This window comes from Xyrauchen texanus, chromosome 8, assembly GCF_025860055.1.
Source record: "Xyrauchen texanus isolate HMW12.3.18 chromosome 8, RBS_HiC_50CHRs, whole genome shotgun sequence".
NCBI classification, from domain to species: Eukaryota; Metazoa; Chordata; class Actinopteri; order Cypriniformes; family Catostomidae; genus Xyrauchen; species Xyrauchen texanus.
Genome location: NC_068283.1, coordinates 27598976 through 27621831, shown reverse-complemented (window position 1 = coordinate 27621831; position 22856 = coordinate 27598976). Strand labels below are relative to the sequence as shown.

The following is a 22856-nucleotide window of genomic DNA, read 5'->3' as shown; positions in this document are numbered from 1 at the left end:
TTACAAGCCATTCACGCATTGGCCAAAAAAGTTGAATATTACATGAAAATTGTAACATACTGCACCTTTAAGCTTTACTATAAGATCATTTTGACCCAAATATCTGATGGCACAATCAGCTCTGAAAGTGTTTAATGGAGGTATTGACTTTACTCACCTGATCCCAGCTAATCTCTTTCAGCTCCTTGTGTGCAGAGGTGACAGCATGATAAGAGGAGAGAGGTGAAGTAGAGGAGATAAGGAATGCAGCAGAGGGGCAGCAGGAAAGACACATCAATGGACAGGAAGAGGAAAGGATGAAGAGGGAAAGTAGGAAGAGAGGTACAAAGGGAGGAACAGTTTGTTAGTCACCGGGTCATTAGTTGGAAGCAGTTTACACTGAAACAGAAAAAAGAGGGAAAGTTGAGGATGTTCAATGCTACAGCCTAGCCAGACACACAGAGGGGGAGAGAGAAAGAGAGACACATCAACACATGTCCAGTCACTCCACTCTCTCCTCATGTCGCCTCTCAAATTGTCCACTAGGGGGCAGAGCGCTCTACAATCCAGCTATCATGGAATTTGTTTTAAACAATGAGTTTTACACATAAAACCTACAACTAAAAGGCAAGAACAGCCTAATAATAATAATACAAATGAATACTAGCTCTGTGTTGTAAATAGTTTTTTAATGGTTTTATGTCATGTTTTTAGTGGGTTTGAGGTTTTGTGTCATGTTTTTCTAAAAGACTCTTTGTTTGAAATTCTTTGCTGGTTTTGCTTTTCACTAATAAAGTGCAGTTTATCATGATTTGTTAAGCCATCTATATGCTGGTGTACAACTAAAATTTAATATAATTCACTTTGAATTTACAAGTACGAATTCACGAAACACTAAATAGTGGTATTTCAGCTCAAATTTCAGCATCTTATTCATTAACCACCCCCAATCTAGTTTAAAAGGACATCCAAAAATGAAAACTCTCTCATCATTTACTCACCCTCATGCCAACCCTGATGTTTATGAAATTCTTTGTTCTGCAGAAAACAGATTAAGATTTTTTGAAGAATATTTTGAAGAATACTGTAGGTCCATACAATGCAAGTGAATGGATGCCAACATTTTTTTTTATACAAAATCCACATAAAGGCATCATAAAAGTAATCCATATGACTCTGGTATTTTAATCCATATCTTCAGAAGTGATATGATAGGCATGATACTTGCTAATTACTACTTGGTAATTTTTTGCTAGAAATTCTTCACCCTGTTCAGTAGGGGCAATATGCATGAAGATTGTGAATCACCAAAAACAAAAGAAGAAGAATGTGAAAGTTAAAGTGGCAATTGACTGAGCAGAGAGGAGAATTTATAGAAAAAAACAACTTAAATATTGAACTGTTTCTCACCCACATCTACTACATATTGCTTCCGAATACATTGATTTAACAACTGGAGTCTTATGGATTACTTTTATGCTGACTTGTGTGATTTTTGGAGCTTCAAAATGTTGACACCATTCACTTGCATTGTATGGACCAAAAGAAATGGGAAATTTTTAAGTTCAGCAAATGAAAGACAGTCATACACATCTGGGATGTCATGAGGGTGAGTAAATGATGGGTGAACTATTCCTTAAAGCAGGTGCAAACAACACTGAAATTGTGCTGTGTCTTCAGTTTTTAAATGTCATTGCTATTCATTTCCACACAAATACGCATCCTTTCTACGTAAATTAGGCTCAATTTACATTGTGCGGTTACCATCAGAGGAAAGCCGGCGGTAAAATCAATTTTATGTAACAGAGATGTTTGTGTAAATTTTCTATCGATGATATCAACAGTAATTTATGAAATATTGATCAAATGATGAAGAAATGTACTTGTATCCTGGCATAAATCCAGATGTGCCGTGTAATGAAGCACACATTCAGCTTGCTAAAGAGATGATTCAGGTGTCTGAGTCACAGTAATGGGGTAATGCTCTACAGTCCCGGCAGAGTGAGCTAAATCATGGTGGTCAGCTGCATTCACAGCTTTGTAGTGCTCAGAATAGGCCCACAAGATCGGAACCGTGCGTGCATTTTGTATATTCCAGTGTTTTCTGTGGCCGTTTGCGCCATTGCCTGGTCTGCATAATTCCTTCAGTGAATCGGGCAGTAAACGAGCGCAGAGAGCACATGCAAATAAACAGCGCAAACAGTGCATGCACAAAACTGGTGCTTTTACCGGGTGCAATTCATGCTTAGTGAATTCATCCCACAGTGTTTATCTTCCAAGAAAACAGACCAAAAATATTGATGACTCATCTTGCACTACACAGATCATCCAATCAAATGCTCTCTAGAATGAGAATGTCCCTCCTCCAAACACCATCTGGTACTGACTATCAATTAGTAAATCATGATTCATCGCTTTGAGGAAACTAAAGGCAATTTAAAAAAGAAGGGTCAAGCCATTTAATATGTCCTACCCAAAGTGCTCATTGAGCAATTTTTATGGGGCCTTTAAATGTATTGAAGTTGTTGGATTGATGGACTTCTACTTCTCTCAAGCTATACCTGTTAAAATACAAAAGTGTGGCTACTAACTGGTTTGGTAGCTGCAGTCAGGGACTCCATCTCAGCATGGGTCATCCACACGTTACTGGTTGACTGTGGTGAACAAAAAAAACATCATAGACAACACATTTAAACAAGTATCATTCAAACAAGTTATATTCATTAAACATTGTTTCCTTTTTTAAATTGTTTTTCATTTGCAATAATAGCTGAACATTATACAACTACAGTGTTGCTCTGTAACTAGAAACTTAACAAAGACTTTCACTTGAATATGGTGCAAAACATTACTGATTTGTTCACAATTTATAACCCATTATAACTGATGCTTGCAAGGCTAACACACGTCACTGTAATATTATTACATTTTTAGTTAATACTCTCCATTATTTCATGATTTAATGATAGAAATGAGTGCATGTGTCCATACAGAGCGGGTGCTGGCCGGGGCAGAGGGGCTGGTCAGGGACACCATCTCCTGAATGGCCAGTCTCAGTTTGAGGCGGTGCAATGGGTTACTGATGCCGATCTCTCTCTGGATCTCTGTGTCTGACAGGTTAGCCATGATAGCTCCACTCTTCACATTAGCACGACATGCTGCCACATACCATGCTGGCATGCCCACCCACAGCTGAGAGAGAGAGAGAGAGAGAGAGAGAGAGAGAGAGAGAGAGAGAGACGCTGATCTTCAGCAAATGTACTGATCAAAGTGAACATCACTAACATTTTAAGGGGCTCTACATGTGAGGGTTACAAAAATGTAATTAACAAGTTTACAGAACTTTTTGACCAATGAATTTCCAGGACATTTCCAGTTTCCAGTTTGTGATTACTGGATGTTTTTTTTTTTTTTTTTTTATGACGGACTCATAAGAAATATTTGTTTACCAATCAGACATCACTATGGCTTGCAGAGTTCTTCTCTATACAAGAGAAATAAAGTAACTAGAATATCCATGAGTTTTAAGATTTGATTGATTTCCATGACTTTTTCAGGCCTAAAAAACATTTGAACTTTAATATTTTATATTAAGATCCCTAGAAAGACAATAGAAACCCTGAATTACACTACAGTAATACACTAATATATATTAGACTTAGACGATATATCCAAACATCAGTATAGAACTACGCAATCTATGTTTTTATTTATTGTGATGCTAATATATGGATCCATACTTCCAGCCAGGAGACAACAGTGGGTCCATCCCAGGATGCAAAGGGCAGGCCCTGTCGGCATGCCTCTTCCAACAATTCATGCCTGAGAGAAAGAGAGAGATGGTTATTTTTGTGACACTTAATGTTGTAATAAAAGGTACGCAAAAAGAAAGAATGTTCATGGTGAGAGTTGAATTACTTTTTCTTGCTACGACGATCCTTGTCCACCGGACCGGCCATCTTAGTGAGCCCGAGGGGATCCACAGAGCCGAGGTCATCTGAGGGGGTGGAGGCTACAGGAGACACAGAGGTTAAGTGTTATAGAAAGAACAAAGAAAAGAAGGAATAATATAGAACAGGATGAAATACACAGGGCTGAATAAACATCTTACTGTCAATTAAAGGAATGTTCCGGGTTCACTACAAGTTATTGAACATGTTGCCACAGATGTTGTGCCTGCTGTTGATTACCACAGAAATCACTTTCCAAAACACTGTGTATTTTAATGCTTGTTCTGGGGCAACACCTTGCCCCGTAGACATCTATTGTAAGTGCATTACTGTAAACATAGTTTTGATTTGTTTATAATGTACAAACTGAGGGACGAGTAAAAATGATTGCCCGTGGTGATTGGGATATACTGTCAAGCTCTATCAACTTCAGGAGTGTTTTTCAGCAATGCTTTGAGGATGTTGACTCTGCAGAGCTCAACAATAAATATAATAACTGACCCTGTCAACAATTTCACTGGCTCTGCCACAAAAAAATCAGCTTTTGTGTTTTTAGCAACACATTTATGTATCAGAAAAATGTATTGATGTTTTTTTATCAAACAGTTTTATATATATATATATAAAAAAACAGCAAATAATTGTTTTTAATTTGTTAATTGTACAGCTATAATGTTAATCCGTGACATCTATAACTTCATAAACACTATCCCTGGAGAATTTTGGAACATGATGCAAAACATAATAGATTTATTTGTAATTTTCAAACTCACAATTTTTTTTTAAATATTATAAAGTACTGTAGATTTCACAATACGACATATGTTTAAAATATCACAGAAAACCAAATGTATATGTTTGCAAGGCATAAAAAGATACAGCATATACAGTATATGATCTACAAATGTAAGATCATTGAAACACTGGAACAAAAGCACAACATGGTTCCTTAAACTGGTCCGAAACACTCACAGTGACCTCAAGGCATCAGGCCATATTGTTAAGCCTTGCTCTGCTCACATGCAGTGCAAATTTTTATCTAATACATCTTTTGTTGAAAGGAATGTGTTTTGTTTTTTTTTCTCCCCAATTTGGAATGCCCAATTCCCAGTGCGCTCTAAGTCCGGGTGGTGGAGGACGAATCTCAGTTGCCTCCGCATCTGAGACCACCAATCTTATCATTTGTTGAGCGCGTGTGGAGGCTTCACGGTATTCTACATGGCATCCATGCACAACTCACCACGCACCCCAAAGAGAGTGAGAACCACATTATAGTGACCACGAGGAGGTTATCCCATGTGACTCTAGCCTCCCTAGCAACCGGGCCAATTTGGTCGCTAAGGAGACCTGGCTGGAGTCACTCAGCATGCCCTGGATTCAAACTCATGACTCCAGGGATAGTAGTCAGCATCTTTACTCGCTGAGCTACCCAGGCCCCCTGCACTGTAGTTTTTTATGTGTTTTTAGGTCTCACTCACCCAGACAGGCAGACTCACGCCCAGGCTGACCCATACGGACCTTTTCCTTCTTCCCAAAAAGACGGCCGATGGAAGACTTAATACTTTTCTTTTTGCTGGCCTTGTGGAGGGAGTCCTGGCTACTGTTTGAACTACTGCCATCAGCTGAGAGGCTGGAGAGCACCGAGAGAGTCAGAGAGTGAGAAAATTCAATGATTCCATTGTTAAAAATTCAGGAACTAAATTAAAAAAACTAAAATGACCAAAACTTGAAACAGAGATTACGGTACATCAAAATCTACCATGATATTAGGCAGTATAGAGCTGACATAGGTACCAGGCAATTACTTAAAATAAATTCTAGCAGAGTGTTTATTGTGTTTTAATGTTGTTTATTATTTACAGATAATTTTGTTATTGATGTTGATATGATTTTATGCAGCCATATAGATTAAATGGTGACACTAATAATGACAATAATGTTCCATTTGTTAACATCAGTAAATGCATTAGTTATCATGAACAAACAATTAACAAAATATTTGTTACAGCATTTATTAATCTTTGTTAATGTTAGTTAATAGAATTGTTCATTGTTAGACTTTCATAGTGCATTAACAAATACAACTTCTTATTTCAAAAATGTTTTAGTATATGTTGGAGTTAACATTAACTAAGATTAAAAAATGCTTAATAATATTGTTCATTGTTAGTTCATGTTAACTAATGTTAAAAAATGGAACATATTATAAAGTGTTACCAACTAATATGCAACTAGAAAAGTAAAATATGTCAAGACAAATCATCATGTTTGCCTGACAAACCTTGTCCGAAATGTATTTATTTTTAAAAATACGTACAGATGGACGGATGGACCGACCGACCGACAGACAGACAGATAGATAGAGAGATAGATAGACAGACAGACAGACAGACAGACAGACAGACAGACAGACAGACAGATAGATAGATAGATAGATAGATAGATAGACAGACAGACAGACAGATAGATAGATAGATAGATAGATAGATAGATAGATAGATAGATAGATAGATAGATAGATAGATAGATAGATAGGCCTTGTGTGGGATTGTTTACAGTTAAAGTTTAGAATTTTTTGACAGTTGCAAACAGCCTGAAGGTCTGTGCAGAGTTTGATGGATGTTGCTTGAAAGCTGTATGATAGGTTACAGTGAGAAATTTTGGTCTTGATTTACGGATATTCAAAAAACCCTAAATCAAGTCTGTAAAATAAAAGTATGCTGTCTTTGTCAAGACAATATAATTGTCCAGATCAAGAATTTACTTCAATCAATAGATTCAATAGAACTATTTGACAAAAACAAACTGTATCCAGTGTTTTTATATTAAAATACCCTCATAAATAGAAAAAATGCAAATCAACGCCTGAGGGCAAACATTTAAACTGAGCATAGCGTATCAAATAGTTTGATGTCTGTTTCATGAACTCACCTGCGGAATTCACGACTGTCATCCAACAAAGCGCCAGGGTGAGTATGTGTCATCCTGTCCAACCGCAGTGCACGAGGGGTGGGAGGAGGGGTGGAGTCCAACAGAGCCAGGGACCTATCATCTTCTTTGTTGTTCTGATGGGCAGAATGAAATGGAGTTACTTGTTTACACTTCTTTATGCAGTGCATGAGACCAACCCCAAAACCAAATAATCACACACACACACACATCTTACCAGTCTGTCTGTCTCACGTGCAGGAGAGTGGGGCAGGCGGGGAGTCGAGTGCCCAGAGCTGGGTGGAGAGGGGGATGCCAGGGTGGAGGACGTGAGGGATGGGGGGATGAAGCCACGCCCTGTGCTGTCCCGCCCAAGAGAGGTAGGGGGGATGGGAGGGCCATCCAGAGCCACACTGCTGACCCGACTCTCGATCTCTTCAGCGCGAAGCTCTGTGCTTTCCTTCTCTTCCTGAATCAACCTGAAAAAATAGGGATTGAGGAATAAAAGTTGAAAATATGAAAGAGAGTATTAAACAGCCCAGTACAGGTCTAAAATGTTTTGTGATCCGATCACTCAAACCACATTCAGAGGTAGTCAGAAATGCATATAAATGTGTAGAGTAAATGCTAATCCACCCTGATGCATTGCCAGCAGCCACATCCCCCTGTAGCTCAAGACTGGTTGCCTACTGAAGCTAAGCAGTGTTGAGCCTGGTCAGTACCTGGATGGGAGACCTCCTGGGGAAACTAAGGTTGCTGTTGGAAGAGGTATTAGGGAGTCTAGCAGAGGATGCTTACCCTGCAGACTGTGTAGGTCCTAATGCACCAGTATAGTTATGGGGATACTGTACTGTAAAAAGGCACTGTCCTTCAAATGAGATGTTAAACCGAGGTCCTGACTCTCCATGGTCATTAAAAATCCCAGAACAAGTCTTGAAAAGAGTAGGGGTGTAACCCTGGTGTCCTAGCCAAATCCCCCCCATTGGCCCTTATCAATCATGGCATTCCTAATAATGCCCATCCATTAATTGGCTCTATCTCTCCTCTCCACCAATAGTTGGTGTGAGCGTACTGGCGCACTATGGCTGCCGTCACATCATCCATGTGGATGCTGCACACTGGTGGTGGTTGAGGAGAGTCCCCTGTTCATTGTGTTAAGTGCTTTGAGTGTAGTGTCAGAAAAGCACTTTATAAATGTCAAGTTTATTCATTATAATTTCTGCCTACTAGTGTCACCGAACAGAACTGAAGAAAAAGACAGTCCCTTCCCAAACTCGCACCGTTGGTCAAGCCAGTGTTTTGCATTGTTGGGCTGGATGGGGCCGTTCATACTAACGGTGGAAAGGTTTGAATGTGCCATAAAGCCACAGTGTTAGACTTTTAGCTGAAATCAACCTACAAATGAATTACTTACTAAGTTGACTTACAAGAAAAAGGTTTAACATAGAAATAATTACAAACATCAGTATTAAGACTCATGTCAGTACCAGGTGTCAGCAATGTGCCTCTGCTGACCACTTGTGATCGTATTACCATAATACCAGGCATGAACAGGGTAAAGGATTCTTTTCAGTTTTCCAGTTCTTTACCGATCAGCCTCATGTTCCAAGCACTCTCAATTTCACAAGTCTTTCACACTAAATGAAGTTGCAAAGCAATCTAAAGGCCGGTCAGATCCCTCAGTGTAGAGTAAACTCACTTAATCTCTTTGTTGATGGCCTCCAGCTGTTCCTGCAACATGATAGCGAGAGTCTGCACATCTGTCTGCCCGCTTGGAGAGAGCAGCTCTGAGCCGAAGAGTGTCTCGCGATCGTCTTCATCATCAGAACACCGGTCATCTATGCCGCCTTCAAAGCCGGTCCCCAGCAGAGCTCCACTGTCCCAATCGCCATACTACAGAAGAGAGAGGTCAGACATTACTCAATTTATTTTATATTTTTACTGTTTCAGTCATCCATTAGCAAGTTTCAACAGGTAAAAGGGATAGTTCATAAAAAAAAATAAAAAATTCTGTCATCATTTACACACTGTCATGACCAAACCCGTATAACTTTTTTTTTCTTCAAAAGGAACACAACATGAAATGTTAGGTGGCATGTTAGCCTCAGTTACCATTGACTTACCTTACTGGTCTCCTCCCTTGCTCCGCCCCAGCGCCCACGATGAGCCCGTCTGACCACGCCTCCGGTGCCTGTGTTTCCATAATGATCTAGGTGGGTGGTGGAGCCGGCAGGAAGTGACCCACCTCCTTGAGAGTATCTCAGCTCTAGGGCACTTCCTGGCAGAGATCTATTAAAGAGTCTATGGTTAAAGTCTGCATGAAATCAAACATTGATCCTATTTACTTAATACTTGTTCCTGGAATTATTGTGAATTATTATTTGGTGCATGTTATTCAAATGAAAAGAAATGTTTGTCTTCATAATCTTTTATCCAAAAATGTAATAATGGCTGATGTCATCAAGTTATTTTCCAACCCCTCCCCTCAAACGCCTGGCTCCATTCTGCTATGTAAGCCCACGTTTCGTGATAAATTATATTCTGATTGACAAAATCAAGTTCCACCCTACATTTTTTCTTATTGAATATCTGGTTTCACTTGGAGAGTTTCATTCAGTTCCATTATGGAAGTAAGTTGGGTTGTGAATTACATTTGTTGACTTTGACATGCTGAGGTCTTTTGATAGAGGACAGCTGATGTGAAAGTGCATACCGTGAGTAAGAGGAACCAGGTCTTCCTCTCAGCTGGTCCAGCTCTAGCTGAAGCCTCTCGAGCTCAGCAATGAGTTGATCCTGAGAGGAATAAGACATTAGCAGCAGATGATGTAGCCATCTGGATGAAGGTCAAGTGAACAGAGACTTTTTGGTGTGCAATATCAGCATTACAGTATAATTTTGAAAGGAATGTACCTTGTTTGCTAAGAGATCATCTTGGATCTTTTTCATGTTTGTAAGTTCCTCAGAAAGAGCGTTCTGTAAGACATTACAACAAACTCTTACATTTATATTTATTTACTTGGTAGACATTGCATCTAAGGTACATGTGTTAGTATGTGTGGGAGTCAAAACCCATGGCATTACACTGCAAAAAACTGTATTTAATTTTCTTAAAATAATAGATAATCCTAAAATGAAAATTCTCTCATTATTTACTCACCCTCATGCATCCCAGATGTGTATGACTTTCTTTCTTTTGCTGAACACAAACAAAGATTTTTAGAAGAATATATCAGCCGTGTTGGTCCTCACAATGCAAGTGAATGGGTTCCACAATTTCTAAGCTCCAAAAGCACATAAAGGCAGCATAAAAAAAATCCATAAGGCTCCAGTGGTTTAATCAAAAGTGGTTTAGTCTTCTGATGTGATCCAGTCGATTTTAGATGAGATCAGACCAAAATGTAATTCCTTTTTCACTATAAATCTTGACATCAGCAGTCTCCTTGGAAGGAATGTTTTAAAGCTCGATTGTACATCCTAGCGAAGTGTAATCGAGTTACAAATCATTATCATGCCAAGAGATGCAATGGCAATATATATTTTGGTCTGTTCTCACCCAAAACCAATTAGATCCCTTCAGAAGGCCAGAGTTGTATGGATTACTTTTATGCTGCCTTCATGTGCTTTTTGGAGCTTCAAAGTTTGGTTACCATTCACTTGCATTGTACAGCTGAAATATTCTTCAAAAATCCTTTGTGTTCAGCAGAAGAAAGAAAGTCATACACATCTGGGATGGCATGAGGGTGAATAAATTATGACAGAATGTATCTTTTTGGGTGAAATGTTCCTTTAAGCAGGTTTTAAGTCTTATTTTCTAGCAAAAATAAAAATTTCTAGTCAAATAAGTAACAAAAGACACATTTACTTGAGAAGCAAATTTGTGTGAGATAAGCCTTTTTTTTTTTTAGAGAATATACAGTATGTTGAATTAAGCGTGTTTTTCCTCAAGTCCTCTTTTCTTGTTTTAGGCATAAATCGTGCACATCTTAGGCTAAAAACAAGAAAATAATATTTTCAGATATGGCAAGAAAAATAAACTTGATTCAAGATATATTCTTTGAAAATAAGTGTTATAATCTTTATAATATAAATCTGTGTCTCAGGAAACATTTTCTTGTTTTAAAAGATTTATAGATATTTTTACTGGAAGACATGACTAAAATACTGATTAGGAAAATGACCTTTTTGCAGCATTGGCATGACTACTAGTACCATGTCTTTAAGATCAAATTATGTTTTGGATATTCATCACAGATTCTGAGAAATGCAATGAGAATGAAACACCTGCTTTTGTACTGACATTATGAGGGAGGACACATATAGAAAAGCCTGGAACTCCAGTTAGAGAGGAACATAATTTAAGCAACATCTGGATTTTGAGGACAACATCAAAGACATGGTGAAATTTCAAGGCTATTTTACTGTATCAAAATGCACATTCATCTTTGTCAAGGAAATCTGATATTGAAGCTGAAGCAGAAGTTAAGTGGAGGTATAGATGATCACACCTTTTCCTCCAGGGCAGCCATTCTCTCTTTCAGGTGCAGCTGAAGTCTCTCATTGGACTCTGACAGAAGCTTGTCCACTGTGTCAGAGAGACGCTTATTGTGTTCGTCGTTCATCCGCTCCCTCTGCCTCGCCTGAGAAAGAGAGAGAGACCGAAAGGTGAGGGAGAGAGAGGAAGGAAAATGGTGATGAATATCGAGTGCATGCTTGACTAACAGTGAAGAAGAGAGTGCAACAGGGCCCTTATAGATATGCACACTACTGAGGCACTCTATGTGAATTGACACATAAATGTAGAGTCATCTCAGGTATGTGAAAATACCTTGCTACATCTGAGAATGACGTGCTGAAAAAAAGAGAGAAGAGAAATGAAGAGAACAGAAAAGAGGAAGAATGAGTCACCCTCTGTAACTCCTGGTTCTTCTCTTCCAGTTGTGCCTCCATCTGCCTCAGTCGCTCCTCAAAGTTGCCATGGCGCTCCTCAGCCTAAGCAATAGAGCCAGAATGACATAAATTATAACTGCAAATTGAGACATTTAGCCTGTTAATACACTCATTTATTTTGGCTTAACAAATCCAACATCAAGTTTTATTATACTGTTTTGGAATAACTATATTTCATGCTACATTTGCCAAACTCGGCACAGACCTTCAGCCAGTTCTGACTTAAAGGTACTGTTAGTGATTTGTTTTAGGCATATGCTATTTGCACCCTGGTGCAAGTAATGATATATGCTATATACACCAAAGAATCAACAGAACCCGTCTCCAGATAAATCCTTCTCTGCACTCCCCGACATTCACCGTGACCAAATCACTGTGATGAAATCAACATTTATATTCATTTTTAGCTGTTATTTAAAAAGTATTAAAGGAAATATTAAGAGTGGAAACAGGAAATCGGGTGGGAAAAAGAGTGGGACAAAAGGCGGATTCGAACTGCGGTCGCTAGGACAACAGTTCACTTTCACACATCTTCTGTACACCCCACGCCAATGCAGCGACATCTTTGGTTAGTTTTATATTGCTGTGGTTCCACCAGACTATTGGGGTGCAAATACAGTAGCTGCTCTGTGTGGCAGATGCTATTTACACTGGGATGCAAACAGGCAAATAGGTTGTTTTTTTTAAATACCTGTCAGATATCACTGAAATAGGTGCCATGAAATATGACACATATAACAGCCCTGGGCTCTAAACATGTGCCTCGGTTAGATCCTTTGTTTAGCCAATCAGAAGATTTTCTACCTGTCAATCATTGTGCGTGTTCACAGGGCAGCCCATATACTGTATATCCCACAAAATGCTCAGGGGGTCCATCGACCTCCATCTGCTCCAACACAGACTCCATTGTGTCTGTGTGCATGTCTTTGTAGGGTGGGGTTGTGGAAAGAGGGGCGTGGCTGATAGAAGTTCTAGAACTGCTAAAATGTAAACTTTTTTCTCCTAAACGAACTAAAGCACCATAGGTGACGAAATGTGTTTATATTAGGTGCAGCTTTGTTTTAAAATTTGTTTGTTGAGGAAAAAAAATAAAGACTAAGACATAGAAACCAAACCCATGAATAATTTAAAAAAAATAATCAACACTCTTCGACTAGCCGAGTTCTCCTAGGTCAAGAATTTCAGGGATGTGCATCTCGAAACCTTAGCAGAACAAATACTGTATTTCGTCACAATTTATAGGCGAACTAAAATAACTCTGTTTGCTTAGTAATTATAAATTAGCCTTTAGAGTGCTGTGACTTTTCTAACAAACTGGGTTTATGGTTTTCAAAAGCACCAAAATTCTGATTATAACACCTCAAAGAGCTTTTAAGCAATGCCCACTAAATTTGCCATAGTCCCTCAGCCTGTTCAAACTTAGCAGGCTTCATAACGGAGTAGACTTTCCCATAGCAGACATCATATCTGTCTATCTGTCTATGTATTTTCTTTCAAATATGTAATTAGTACATTGTATAAGCCTAAATACTAACTGTTATATAACCCTATAACTTCAAGGCTTTTAAAAACATTTGAAACTTTAAGGCAAGTCTTTGTCAAGCTAACAAATGGTAAATGGTCTGCAATTATATAGCGCCCTTTTAACCTTAGCAGTATTCAAAGCGCATTACACTGCGTGTAATTCACCCATTCACACACCAATGACAGCAGAGCTGCCATGTAAGGCAATAGCCTGCCATTGGGAGCAACTTGGGGTTCAGTGTCTTGCCCAAGGACACTTCAGCATGTGGAGTCATATGGGCCAGGAATCGAACCACTAACCCTGTTATTAGTGGCCAATCCACTCTACCACCTGAGCCACAGCCGCCCCCAATGTAATAACAATGTTTGTCTTGATGAACTTTCCTTTTTTAGTTCATTATATCATCCATCAATTTATATATACATTGGACCTGTCCTTCTAAAAGCACGAGAGAACAAAAACAGAAACAAATACATCTGAACAGGACAACACACACCTTATTGAGAGCCGCTACCCTCTGGGCAAGCTGGGCCTCGACCTCAGGCAGTGTCTCAGCCCTCTGGAGGGTCTGCTGGAGCTTTTGTTTAGCATCATCCAGACGCTCCTGGAGCTGCCGATTCTTCTCTTCACTCTATGGGGAATGAGGTATGAAAGGATGAGGGTGACAGAACAATGAGACAGGAACACAATGAAGAACAGCGTATCACAAATTCTTTAGAAAACAAGGTTTTTTTTTTGCAGAGACCTCGTGAAACCATAAGAAAACTTCTTGAAAAGTCTCACAACTGAAGTCCTAACTGAAGCCACCTGTTATGTATACCCTGTCTTGTTCCACTGTTGCCCTTTTGTTTACCATTTTTGTCACTTTTGTGTTCACTTGGTGTTCCTTTGTGTTTGTTTAATAAATAAAGATAACCGCATTTGGATCCTCAACCTTCGTCTGCCTTCTCCTACTTCCACAACCGTTACAGAACGACTGACCTAACAATGGATCCAGAGGTTCAGCGAGCTAACTACCACCTGCTCTGCTTAAAGCAAGAAGACCGCCCTATAGAAGACCACATCCGCGACTTCCTGAACCTGGCAAAGATCTCAGACTTCCCGGACTCAGCCTTGGTGGTCTTCTTCAGGGGCAATTTAAACACTTCACTGAAAGAGCGGTTGCCACAGGCAATGCGCGGCTGGACTCTCCGCGACTTCCTGGAGGCAACGTTGCTGGTCTGCGGCTCACTGTTCACCGTGGGCATCGTTGAGGAGGACCCTACCTCTCCACCCATGGCGGTGACTCTCCAGTTGTCCCTAGCGCTTCCTGTCACGCCAGCCCCTCCGGTCAGAGAGCAAACCCCCACGCCTGTCGCTGTCAACGAGCCAGCACGGCCAACTTCGTCCGCTCGAAGAAGGAGGAGAAGACAGGCGTCCGCCTTCCGGTCCACGCCTGCCCCGGTCTGCGAGCCAGAGCCCACGCCTGCCCCGGTCTGCGAGCCTGAGCCCACGCCTGCCCCGGTCTGCGAGCCAGAGCCCTCGTCAGCCACGGTCAGCGAGCCAGAGCCCTCGTCAGCCACGGTCAGTGAGCCAGAGCCCTCGTCAGCCACGGTCAGCGAGCCCAAGCCAGCGCATACCACGGTCACCCAGCCAGTGCCTGTCGCCTCAAAGGTCAGTGAGCCAGTGCCTGTCGCCTCAGAGGTCAGTGAGCCAGTGCCTGTAGCCTCGACCGTCTCTGAGCCAGCGCCTGTAGCCTCGACCATCCAAGAGCCGGTGCCAGCAGCCGTGACCGTCCAAGAGCCAGTGTCAGCAGCCGTGACCGTCCAAGAGCCAGTGCCAGCAGCCGTACTCGTCCAAGAGCCAGCACCAGTAACCATGACCGTCCAAGAGCCAGCACCCCTCGAGCCTCCCAGGGCTCCTCCTTCCGAGCTATCCAGAGCTCTGCCTTCCGAGCTTCCAGAGCTTTCCAGAGCTCTGCCTTCCGAGCTTCCTGAGCTTTCCAGAGCTCCGCCTTCCGAGCTTTGCAGAGCTCCACATTCCGAGCCTCCCGAGCTTTCCAGAGCTCCGCCTCCCGAGCTTTCCAGAGCTCCACATTCCGAGCTTTCCAGAGCTCCGCCTTCCGAGCTTTCCAGAGCTCCGCCTACCGAGTCTTCCAGGGCTCCTCTCGAGCTTCCCAGAGCTCTGCCTCCCGAGCTTTCCAGAGCTCCACCTTCCGAGCCTCCCGAGCTTTCCAGAGCTCTGCCTCCCGAGCTTTCCAGAGCTCCACCTTCCGAGCCTCCCGAGCTTTCCAGAGCTCCGCCTTCCGAGCTTTCCAGAGCTCCGCCTACCGAGTCTTCCAGGGCTCCTCTCGAGCTTCCCAGAGCTCCGCCACCCGAGTCTTCCAGGACTCCGCCTCTCAAGTCTCTCGAGCCTCCCAGAACTCCTCCCGAGCTTCCCCGGGCTCCTCCTCCCGAGCTTCCTAGTACTCTGCCTTCCGAGCCTTCCAGGGCTCCTCCTCCCGAGCCTCCTAGGGCTCCGCCTCTCAAGTCTCTCGAGTCTTCCAGGGCTCCGTCTCTCAAGTCTCCCAGGCTTTCCGGAGCTCCTCCTCCCGAGCCTCCTAGGGCTCCGCCTCTCAAGCCTCTCGGGCCTTCCAGGGCTCCGCCTCTCAAGTCTCTCGAGCCTCTCGAGCCTCCCAGGGCTCCGCCTCTCAAGCCTCTCGAGCTTCCCAGAGCTCCACCTCTCAAGCCTCTCGAGCCTTCTAGGGCTACGCCTCTCAAGTCTCTCGAGCCTTCTAGGGCTCCGCCTCTCAAGCCTTCCAGGGCTCCGCCTCTCAAGCCTCTCGAGCCTCCCAGGGCTCCGCCACTCAAGCCTCTCGAGCCTCCCAGGGCTCCACCCCTCAAGTCTCTCGAGCCTTCCAGGGCTCCGCCCCTCGAGCCTCCCGAGCCTCCTACGGCTCCGCCTCCCGAGCCTCCTACGGCTCCACCTCCCGGGCCTCCTACGGCTCCGCCTCTCGGGCCACCCGAGCCTCTGACGGCTCCGCCCTCAGAGCCTCCCGGGCCTCCTACGGCTCTGCCTCCTACGGCTCCACCTCCCGAGCCTCCTACGACTCTGTCCCCAGAGACTCCAGAACCTTCCAGGTCCTCGCCCCTAAAGCCTCCTACGGCACCACCACCCTCAGCTCTGCCTCCTGAGCCTTCCTCAGTTCCGTCTCCTGAGCCTCCTTCGGCTCCACCTCTGGAGTCTTCCAGGCCTCCGCCTCTAGAGCCTCCCACGGCGCCACCTCCATTGGCTCCACCTCCTGAGCCTTCCAGGCCTCCGCCTCTAGAGCCTCCCACGGCGCCACCTCCATTGGCTCCACCTCCTGAGCCTTCCGGGCCTCCGCCTCTAGAGCCTCCTACGGCACCAACTTCCTCGGATCCGCCTCCTGGGCCTCCCTCGGCTCCGCCTCCTAAGCCCCCCACGGTCCTGCCTACGCCTCCTTCGGCGCCGCCTCCCAAGTCTTCTACTGCTCCGCCTCCGAAGTCCTCCTTGGCTCCGCCTCACGTGGCTCCGCCGGTCCCTATCCTGCGGCCACCACCCAGGTCCCCCAAGCCTACCCACATCCCGTGGTCAACTCCCAGGCCTCCTGAACCTGTCCCTGCCCTGTGGCCAGCTCCCAGGCCTCCTGAACCTATCCTTGCCCTGTGGCCAGCTCCCAGGCCACCTGAGCCCGTCCTTGCCCTGAGGTCAGCTCCCAGACCTCCTGAACCTGTCCCTGCCCTGTGGCCAGCTCCCAGGCCTCCTGAACCTATCCTTGCTTTACGGCCAGCCCCCGGGCCATCTAAACCTGTCCCTTTGTGCCCCCGTGGACTGCCTAATTGCCCGTTGTGCCCCCATGGACTGTCTCATCTCCCTTTGTGCCCCCGTGGACTGTCTCATTTCCCCTCGTGGCCCCCCCTTGGACTTCCTGCCTGCCCTTTGTGCCCCCTTGGACTTCCTGCCTGCCCTCTGTGCCCCTTGGACTGCCTCCTTGCTCTTGTGCCCCCGGTCTGCCTGTCTGCCCCCGGTGCCATCATTTTGTTCTTTGTGGGTTTTTTGTCTTTTGTCTTTGTTTTTTAGGATCGTCTGGAAGCCGATCCTTTGAGGGGGGGCTCTGTTATGTATACCCTGTCTTGTTCCACTGTTGCCCTTTTGTTTACCATTTTTGTCACTTTTGTACTCCTTAGTTTTCACTTTTGTCCCTTTTGTAGCTCCACAGTCTTGTTTTCCCTCGTGTTCACTGTTCATTGTTTTCACCTGCCCTTGTTAATTTGCCTTTGGTTTCTGTTAATCACCTTGTCATCTAGTTTGTGTTCTGTTTGTTCATTGGCCCCTTTGTCCCAGATTCTTGTATTTAAACCCTGTCTGTTTGTTCAGTCTCTGTCAGTCGTTGTTTGATTGTTTGAATGTTTGAATGTGGTTGGATGTTCCTCCCAAGCCTGTGTTCCCGTGTTTCTAGTTCCTGTGTTTTCTAGTTTTATGTTTGTTTCCCCATCGTGGGTGTTCCTTTGTGTTTGTTTAATAAATAAAGATAACTGCATTTGGATCCTCAACCTTCGTCTGCCTTCTCCTACTTCCACAACCGTTATACCACCATAGAGCCGCAAAAAATTAAAACCATTAACAGACATCAAATATAGCCAAATGAAATCTTTGAGACAACTGAACATTTGCAGGCAGGCGAACATGGAGATATGACAAAACAGAAGTAGTTACATTTTATGTGAAATTAGCAAAACCAACCAATGATTAACCAACACGTCCAGACATATCAAGAAGCCTGGAAGCAGATTCAAGATTCTTGTAGCCATAATCACAGAGCTCCAACCACAAACCTCAAACACTACAATAATAGAAATAGATTCCCTTAGATCTAAAGGCAAACTGTAATTTAAGTAAAAAAAAACACAGATGTGCTACCAGAGCCAAGTATGTCTCAATCAGCAGTACAATCAGGGCTGGACTGGTAATCTGGCATACCAGGCATTTTCCCAGTGGGCCGACGCAGTTTTGGGCCGATCAGTTGCCATGTAAAATCCTGGGCCGATTTCTCTTCCCAGTCCAGCCCTGAGTACAGTATTTATGAATCTATCAGTGTTTCCCAACAAGGGAGTGCCATTACTTGAGTTTGATGTTTAATATCAAAATATGATAGAAAAAGTGTTTGAATCTCAAGATATGGAATGAATAACAATAACCAGAGGCAATTCTATATTGCTTCATCAAAATCCTGACGTGAGAGGTTAAACCTTGGCACATAATTTAAATGCAAACAAAATGTATGAGCTGGTTTTAATGGATAGTTCATGGAAAAACATGAAAGTTTTTGATAAACAGATTTATTTATAACTGCAGAAAATACATGTCCAGGGTGCAAAGTCTGTGATAAAATATACTGTGGGTCATTTTGAGGAAACATTTGTGCCATGTGTGCCTCATAACTACAGCTACTATGAAAGGATACTGACATTTAGTCCCATAATTAGACAAAAAGAAATATAAGTAATACAAAAGAAATATAAGAAAGAATATTGACTTAAAATAATGTGGTGTGGTACAATAATATTTGCTACTTTAGATCATTACTAGCTATTTTGGTTTTTGCTCTAACCTTCAACCCAAAAATATTTAATGAGGTTAATATGAAACAAGGTTGGCATAAAAACATTTCTGAGAAATATCATGAGTTATTATAATATTTTTTTTAATCAATGTGGAATCGGTTACAACTGTATAGTGGTTCTATAATAGTCCTTTCATGTGTATTTGTATACGATTTCACTCTTGTACCTGTCTGTACAAAGATTCTTTGCTGGCAAGCTCATTCTCCAGCTTGTCTTTGATGTCATGGAGTGAGGTTGCCTCCCTCTGGGCACTAAGATACCTACAGACAAAAAAATATAAACATTAAAAGTCTGTATGGTACGTGAAAGACAAACCTGAGTCTCTAATCTCTATCATGTAATTCAAAAGTGCAGTCTATGTAAATTCCTACTTAGAGCAATACAAACATTTACCATGACACAGAGCTTGTGAAAACAGCAGGTAGATTTGGGCTAATCATGACCATGTGAGAGAGTTTACCTGCGCTCTAAAGTGGTGATCCTTTCTTCCATGTCCTCTCTTTGACACAGTGCCTGGGGTTTAGGGAGGGGTAAATAAAATGTTGGATAAAAGACAGAAAAGTACAAAACATTTAACCAAATATTATATAGACTGAGGCCAAAAATACACATACATAGGGCTGGGTGATATAATCTTGATATTCTTCAGACTTTTGATCATATTCAATATATACCCTAATATTTATGTATTTGTTCTCAATGGATTCAAATGGTGATTTATGTATTTGTTCTCAATGGATTCAAATGGTGATTTTTTTTCAATCACAGTAACCATCGTTTCAACCAAACAGAAATTAACAAATTTGCTAAATCATTTTAATATACAGCCAGATAAAATGCCATATAGAGATTTAGATGAACATTTTGAGAAATGACCCAAACTACTAGATTAATAAAATAATTGTTTTATTTAAATAGACACAATAAAAAAAATGCTTTATGTGATAACATCTTAATAAACATGTTTTATTAAAGTAAAAAATATTAGATATCATCATCAAATTACCTTAAATACATTTGGTTACACAAACAAAACTCATTTAAGGGTTATAGTGATAGAAACAGCTCCTAAAGGTAACAATTGCAGTGTACCACCTTTTACAATGTAATATCATGACAGTGTTCTAATATGCAGTAATATACATTAAGGTGACTGGGAATCTCTTGTAATTCTTTTCCCCCATCCTTGCTTCTTCCTCTAATGCTTTTTTAATACTTAAGTTTAAATCAGAAACACTATTCAACATGTTTATTAGGAATGTCACAAAATATCAATACATCGATTATAGATCAGCCCCTTTATTTTCTCAATATGTTTTTGAGGCATCAATATATTAACATTAGCCGACATATAAATCAGAAGACTAATTTGTGTGCTTTCCAATTCACTGTCATTTGGCCTTCTGCTAAACGTAGTCTGGCGTAATAGCTTTGGGAGACCAGAAGGGGGAGATAGTTAAAATGTACTTAATACTGAAGGACGTGTCAATGCGATTCAGGTGGCAGGCCATTCAAAGTTGTGAATATAGTTGTGTATCACCATACAAACAAAAGTTATGAAGGTATTTGTGTTTCTTAAAGAATGAGCAGTGACATTTAAGAGTCTGCAGGATAGTATATGAAACTGAAATATCAAACTGAACCATTATAAATGGTGATGTTTTTTATGCAATGTATTATGTCTTGAATAGGTTTCATTCAAGCTGGCAAACCACAAAAAAGACTGAAAATACATTGTACAGGCTGTCTAAAAGTAAATATAAACACAACATATCATCCAGTGATGGCTAGAGTAAATAATCTGTCTTGTGATAATGATGGGTGTATGCGACTTTCAATCCGTGGCACTCCCGAATTTTGAGCAGACTTCGAAGTCATAGTTGGGTGCCGCCGACAGGCAGGGAAAGGCGGTGTGCATACCTTTATAGAAAATTTGTGGTTCTAATTTTAGAATGTGCCATGTCATCCGCCAGACGTTTCTGGTGTGCGACACCCTTTAAGTTACCCTGTGGCTCACACTCACACAAACAAACGTTGTGTTGAGAAATATGTATGAAGAGACAAAAACTATTCTACAATGATTAGCCCTGTTTATATCTGCAAAAATATAGCGCAGATATAGATAAATAATCATCAGGAAAACTTTCTGGTTCTCGATGCGTGAAGGCATCGATCCCAAGTGTTGGAGATCGGCAGTAAAATCATCACAAATATATCGTCAGTGTTCGATATATTGCCCGCCCTGCATTTGTACACAATGTGGACAAAAAGCTTCACAAAACTTCTACATGCAGTAACCATTCTTGAGGTTAAGTGTCTGTCTAGACAACAGTAAAAAAAAAATGTACCATATCTTTTTACTTCAGACAGAGCTGACTATAAACAGTTATTATACTATATTATATACTAATAACAGTTATAATATTGAATATTACATAATTACTGCAAAGGAGAAAGAAGAGGAGGAATAAGCAATGAAAGAAGTTTTAAAAGTGCACAGATAGAGGAAAGACAGGGCATGTGTTTTTGTACCATCACTAGTGAGTCGGTGACATGAAACAGATGCTGCTGCCAAGTTGGCACGTTTTTGTGTTAAGCAAGAGAGTACTGTGCACCTCTATTATACAGAAAATTACACTTCTTCCACTGAGGAATGTCAGATAGACAGCTGATTATTTTGTTGGCAGTTTGATTGATCTTGTTTGGCTAACAGGCACACCCATCAACAACTAGAGAACTTTACCGGCAATTAATCACTGCATCATGGCAGGAAACGCTTCTAAATGAGAAGAAGGGAAGGGATGAGAGCTACACCATTATTGCCTGACACATGACTCTTGATTTTGTTGACTTTGGAGTGGTTTAGATGAGAACTTAGTAGTAGTTCACAAAAAACTCCAAACCCGTATGAATTTTTCCGTAGAACACAACAGGTGAATTTAAAATCACAATGAATAAATCCTGGCTACTCGTTTCCATATAATAAGAGTGAATGACGACTGGGGCTGTCAAGCTTCAAAATTACAAAAAAGCACTTATGTATCATATTCTAAATGTTCTGAAGTCATAACAATAGTTTTGAAATTTCAGACTGAAATTCAATTTGTCATTAAACCCCATTTGGAAACAAATGATTCAAACTGGTTTTGTGAACTGGATAAATTGATTCCTTGAAAATATCAGACTCAAAAGAACATTTCGGACATTTCTGTTTCTACGAATCGGGTTCAATTTCAGTCTGTTCCTTAAACAAAGCAATCATATAGTTTCAGAAGACTTGGAATATAACACACGTGTTAAATAAGTCATATGGACCATATTTAAGATACTTTTATGGTGCATTTTTGCCATTTAAGGCTTGAGAGCACTAGTTCTAATTTACCTAAATTATACGCAAAAGAATGGCCAGAATTTCACTCAAAAATTCACCTTTTGTGTTCCACGGAAGAAAGTCATTCAGGTTTCGAATGACATGAAGGTGAGTAAATGATAACAGAATATAATGTTTTTTGTGAACTTTGCCTTTAACCTTTGACCCACCTCTTTGACATCCCTCTGAAGCTTCTGATTGGCTTCCTCAGATTTAGCTAATTCCCTCCTGGCGGTTGTGAGCTGTTCCTCGATTTCTCCAACCTATGCATGGGAGGCATGGCTTAGACGTTAACATGTGCACATGAATGTATCCAAACACACAAACAAGACAACAAAACTTGGATGCATTCTAATAGCCTTGTCTTCTTCAGTCGTTTTTGCAATGCTGTGTACATCCTCCAGAGGGCAGCAAAAAGTGACACTGTTTTTTTGTTCAGCATCTCCTAAGATCCTGTATCTCTATGGCAACCATAGAATTCCAGTCCTCCTTCTGTCTGGCTAACTGGAACATTCTCATCCAAAATGTGTCATTGCTTGGTGTGTGTCATAATG

General features: G+C 41.7%; 1 protein-coding gene across 5 annotated transcripts in view; it reads right to left on the bottom strand.

The window, feature by feature from the left end:
* Positions 1–22856, bottom strand: part of LOC127647339 (liprin-alpha-3-like) — a 61762-nt gene that overhangs the window by 9553 nt on the left and 29353 nt on the right. For 4 of the 5 annotated variants that reach the window (XM_052131524.1, XM_052131525.1, XM_052131523.1 and 1 more), the window contains 18 exons: positions 22473–22565; positions 19393–19445; positions 19099–19192; positions 13826–13960; positions 11763–11846; positions 11363–11494; positions 9768–9830; positions 9571–9650; positions 8981–9146; positions 8557–8750; positions 7096–7336; positions 6861–6994; positions 5408–5559; positions 3898–3991; positions 3720–3801; positions 2971–3171; positions 2571–2633; positions 158–184 (listed from right to left, as the gene is read on the bottom strand). In XM_052131524.1, the coding sequence (XP_051987484.1) occupies positions 158–184; positions 2571–2633; positions 2971–3171; positions 3720–3801; positions 3898–3991; positions 5408–5559; positions 6861–6994; positions 7096–7336; positions 8557–8750; positions 8981–9146; positions 9571–9650; positions 9768–9830; positions 11363–11494; positions 11763–11846; positions 13826–13960; positions 19099–19192; positions 19393–19445; positions 22473–22565 (2088 nt within the window). The other variant, XM_052131527.1, reaches the window with a different exon arrangement.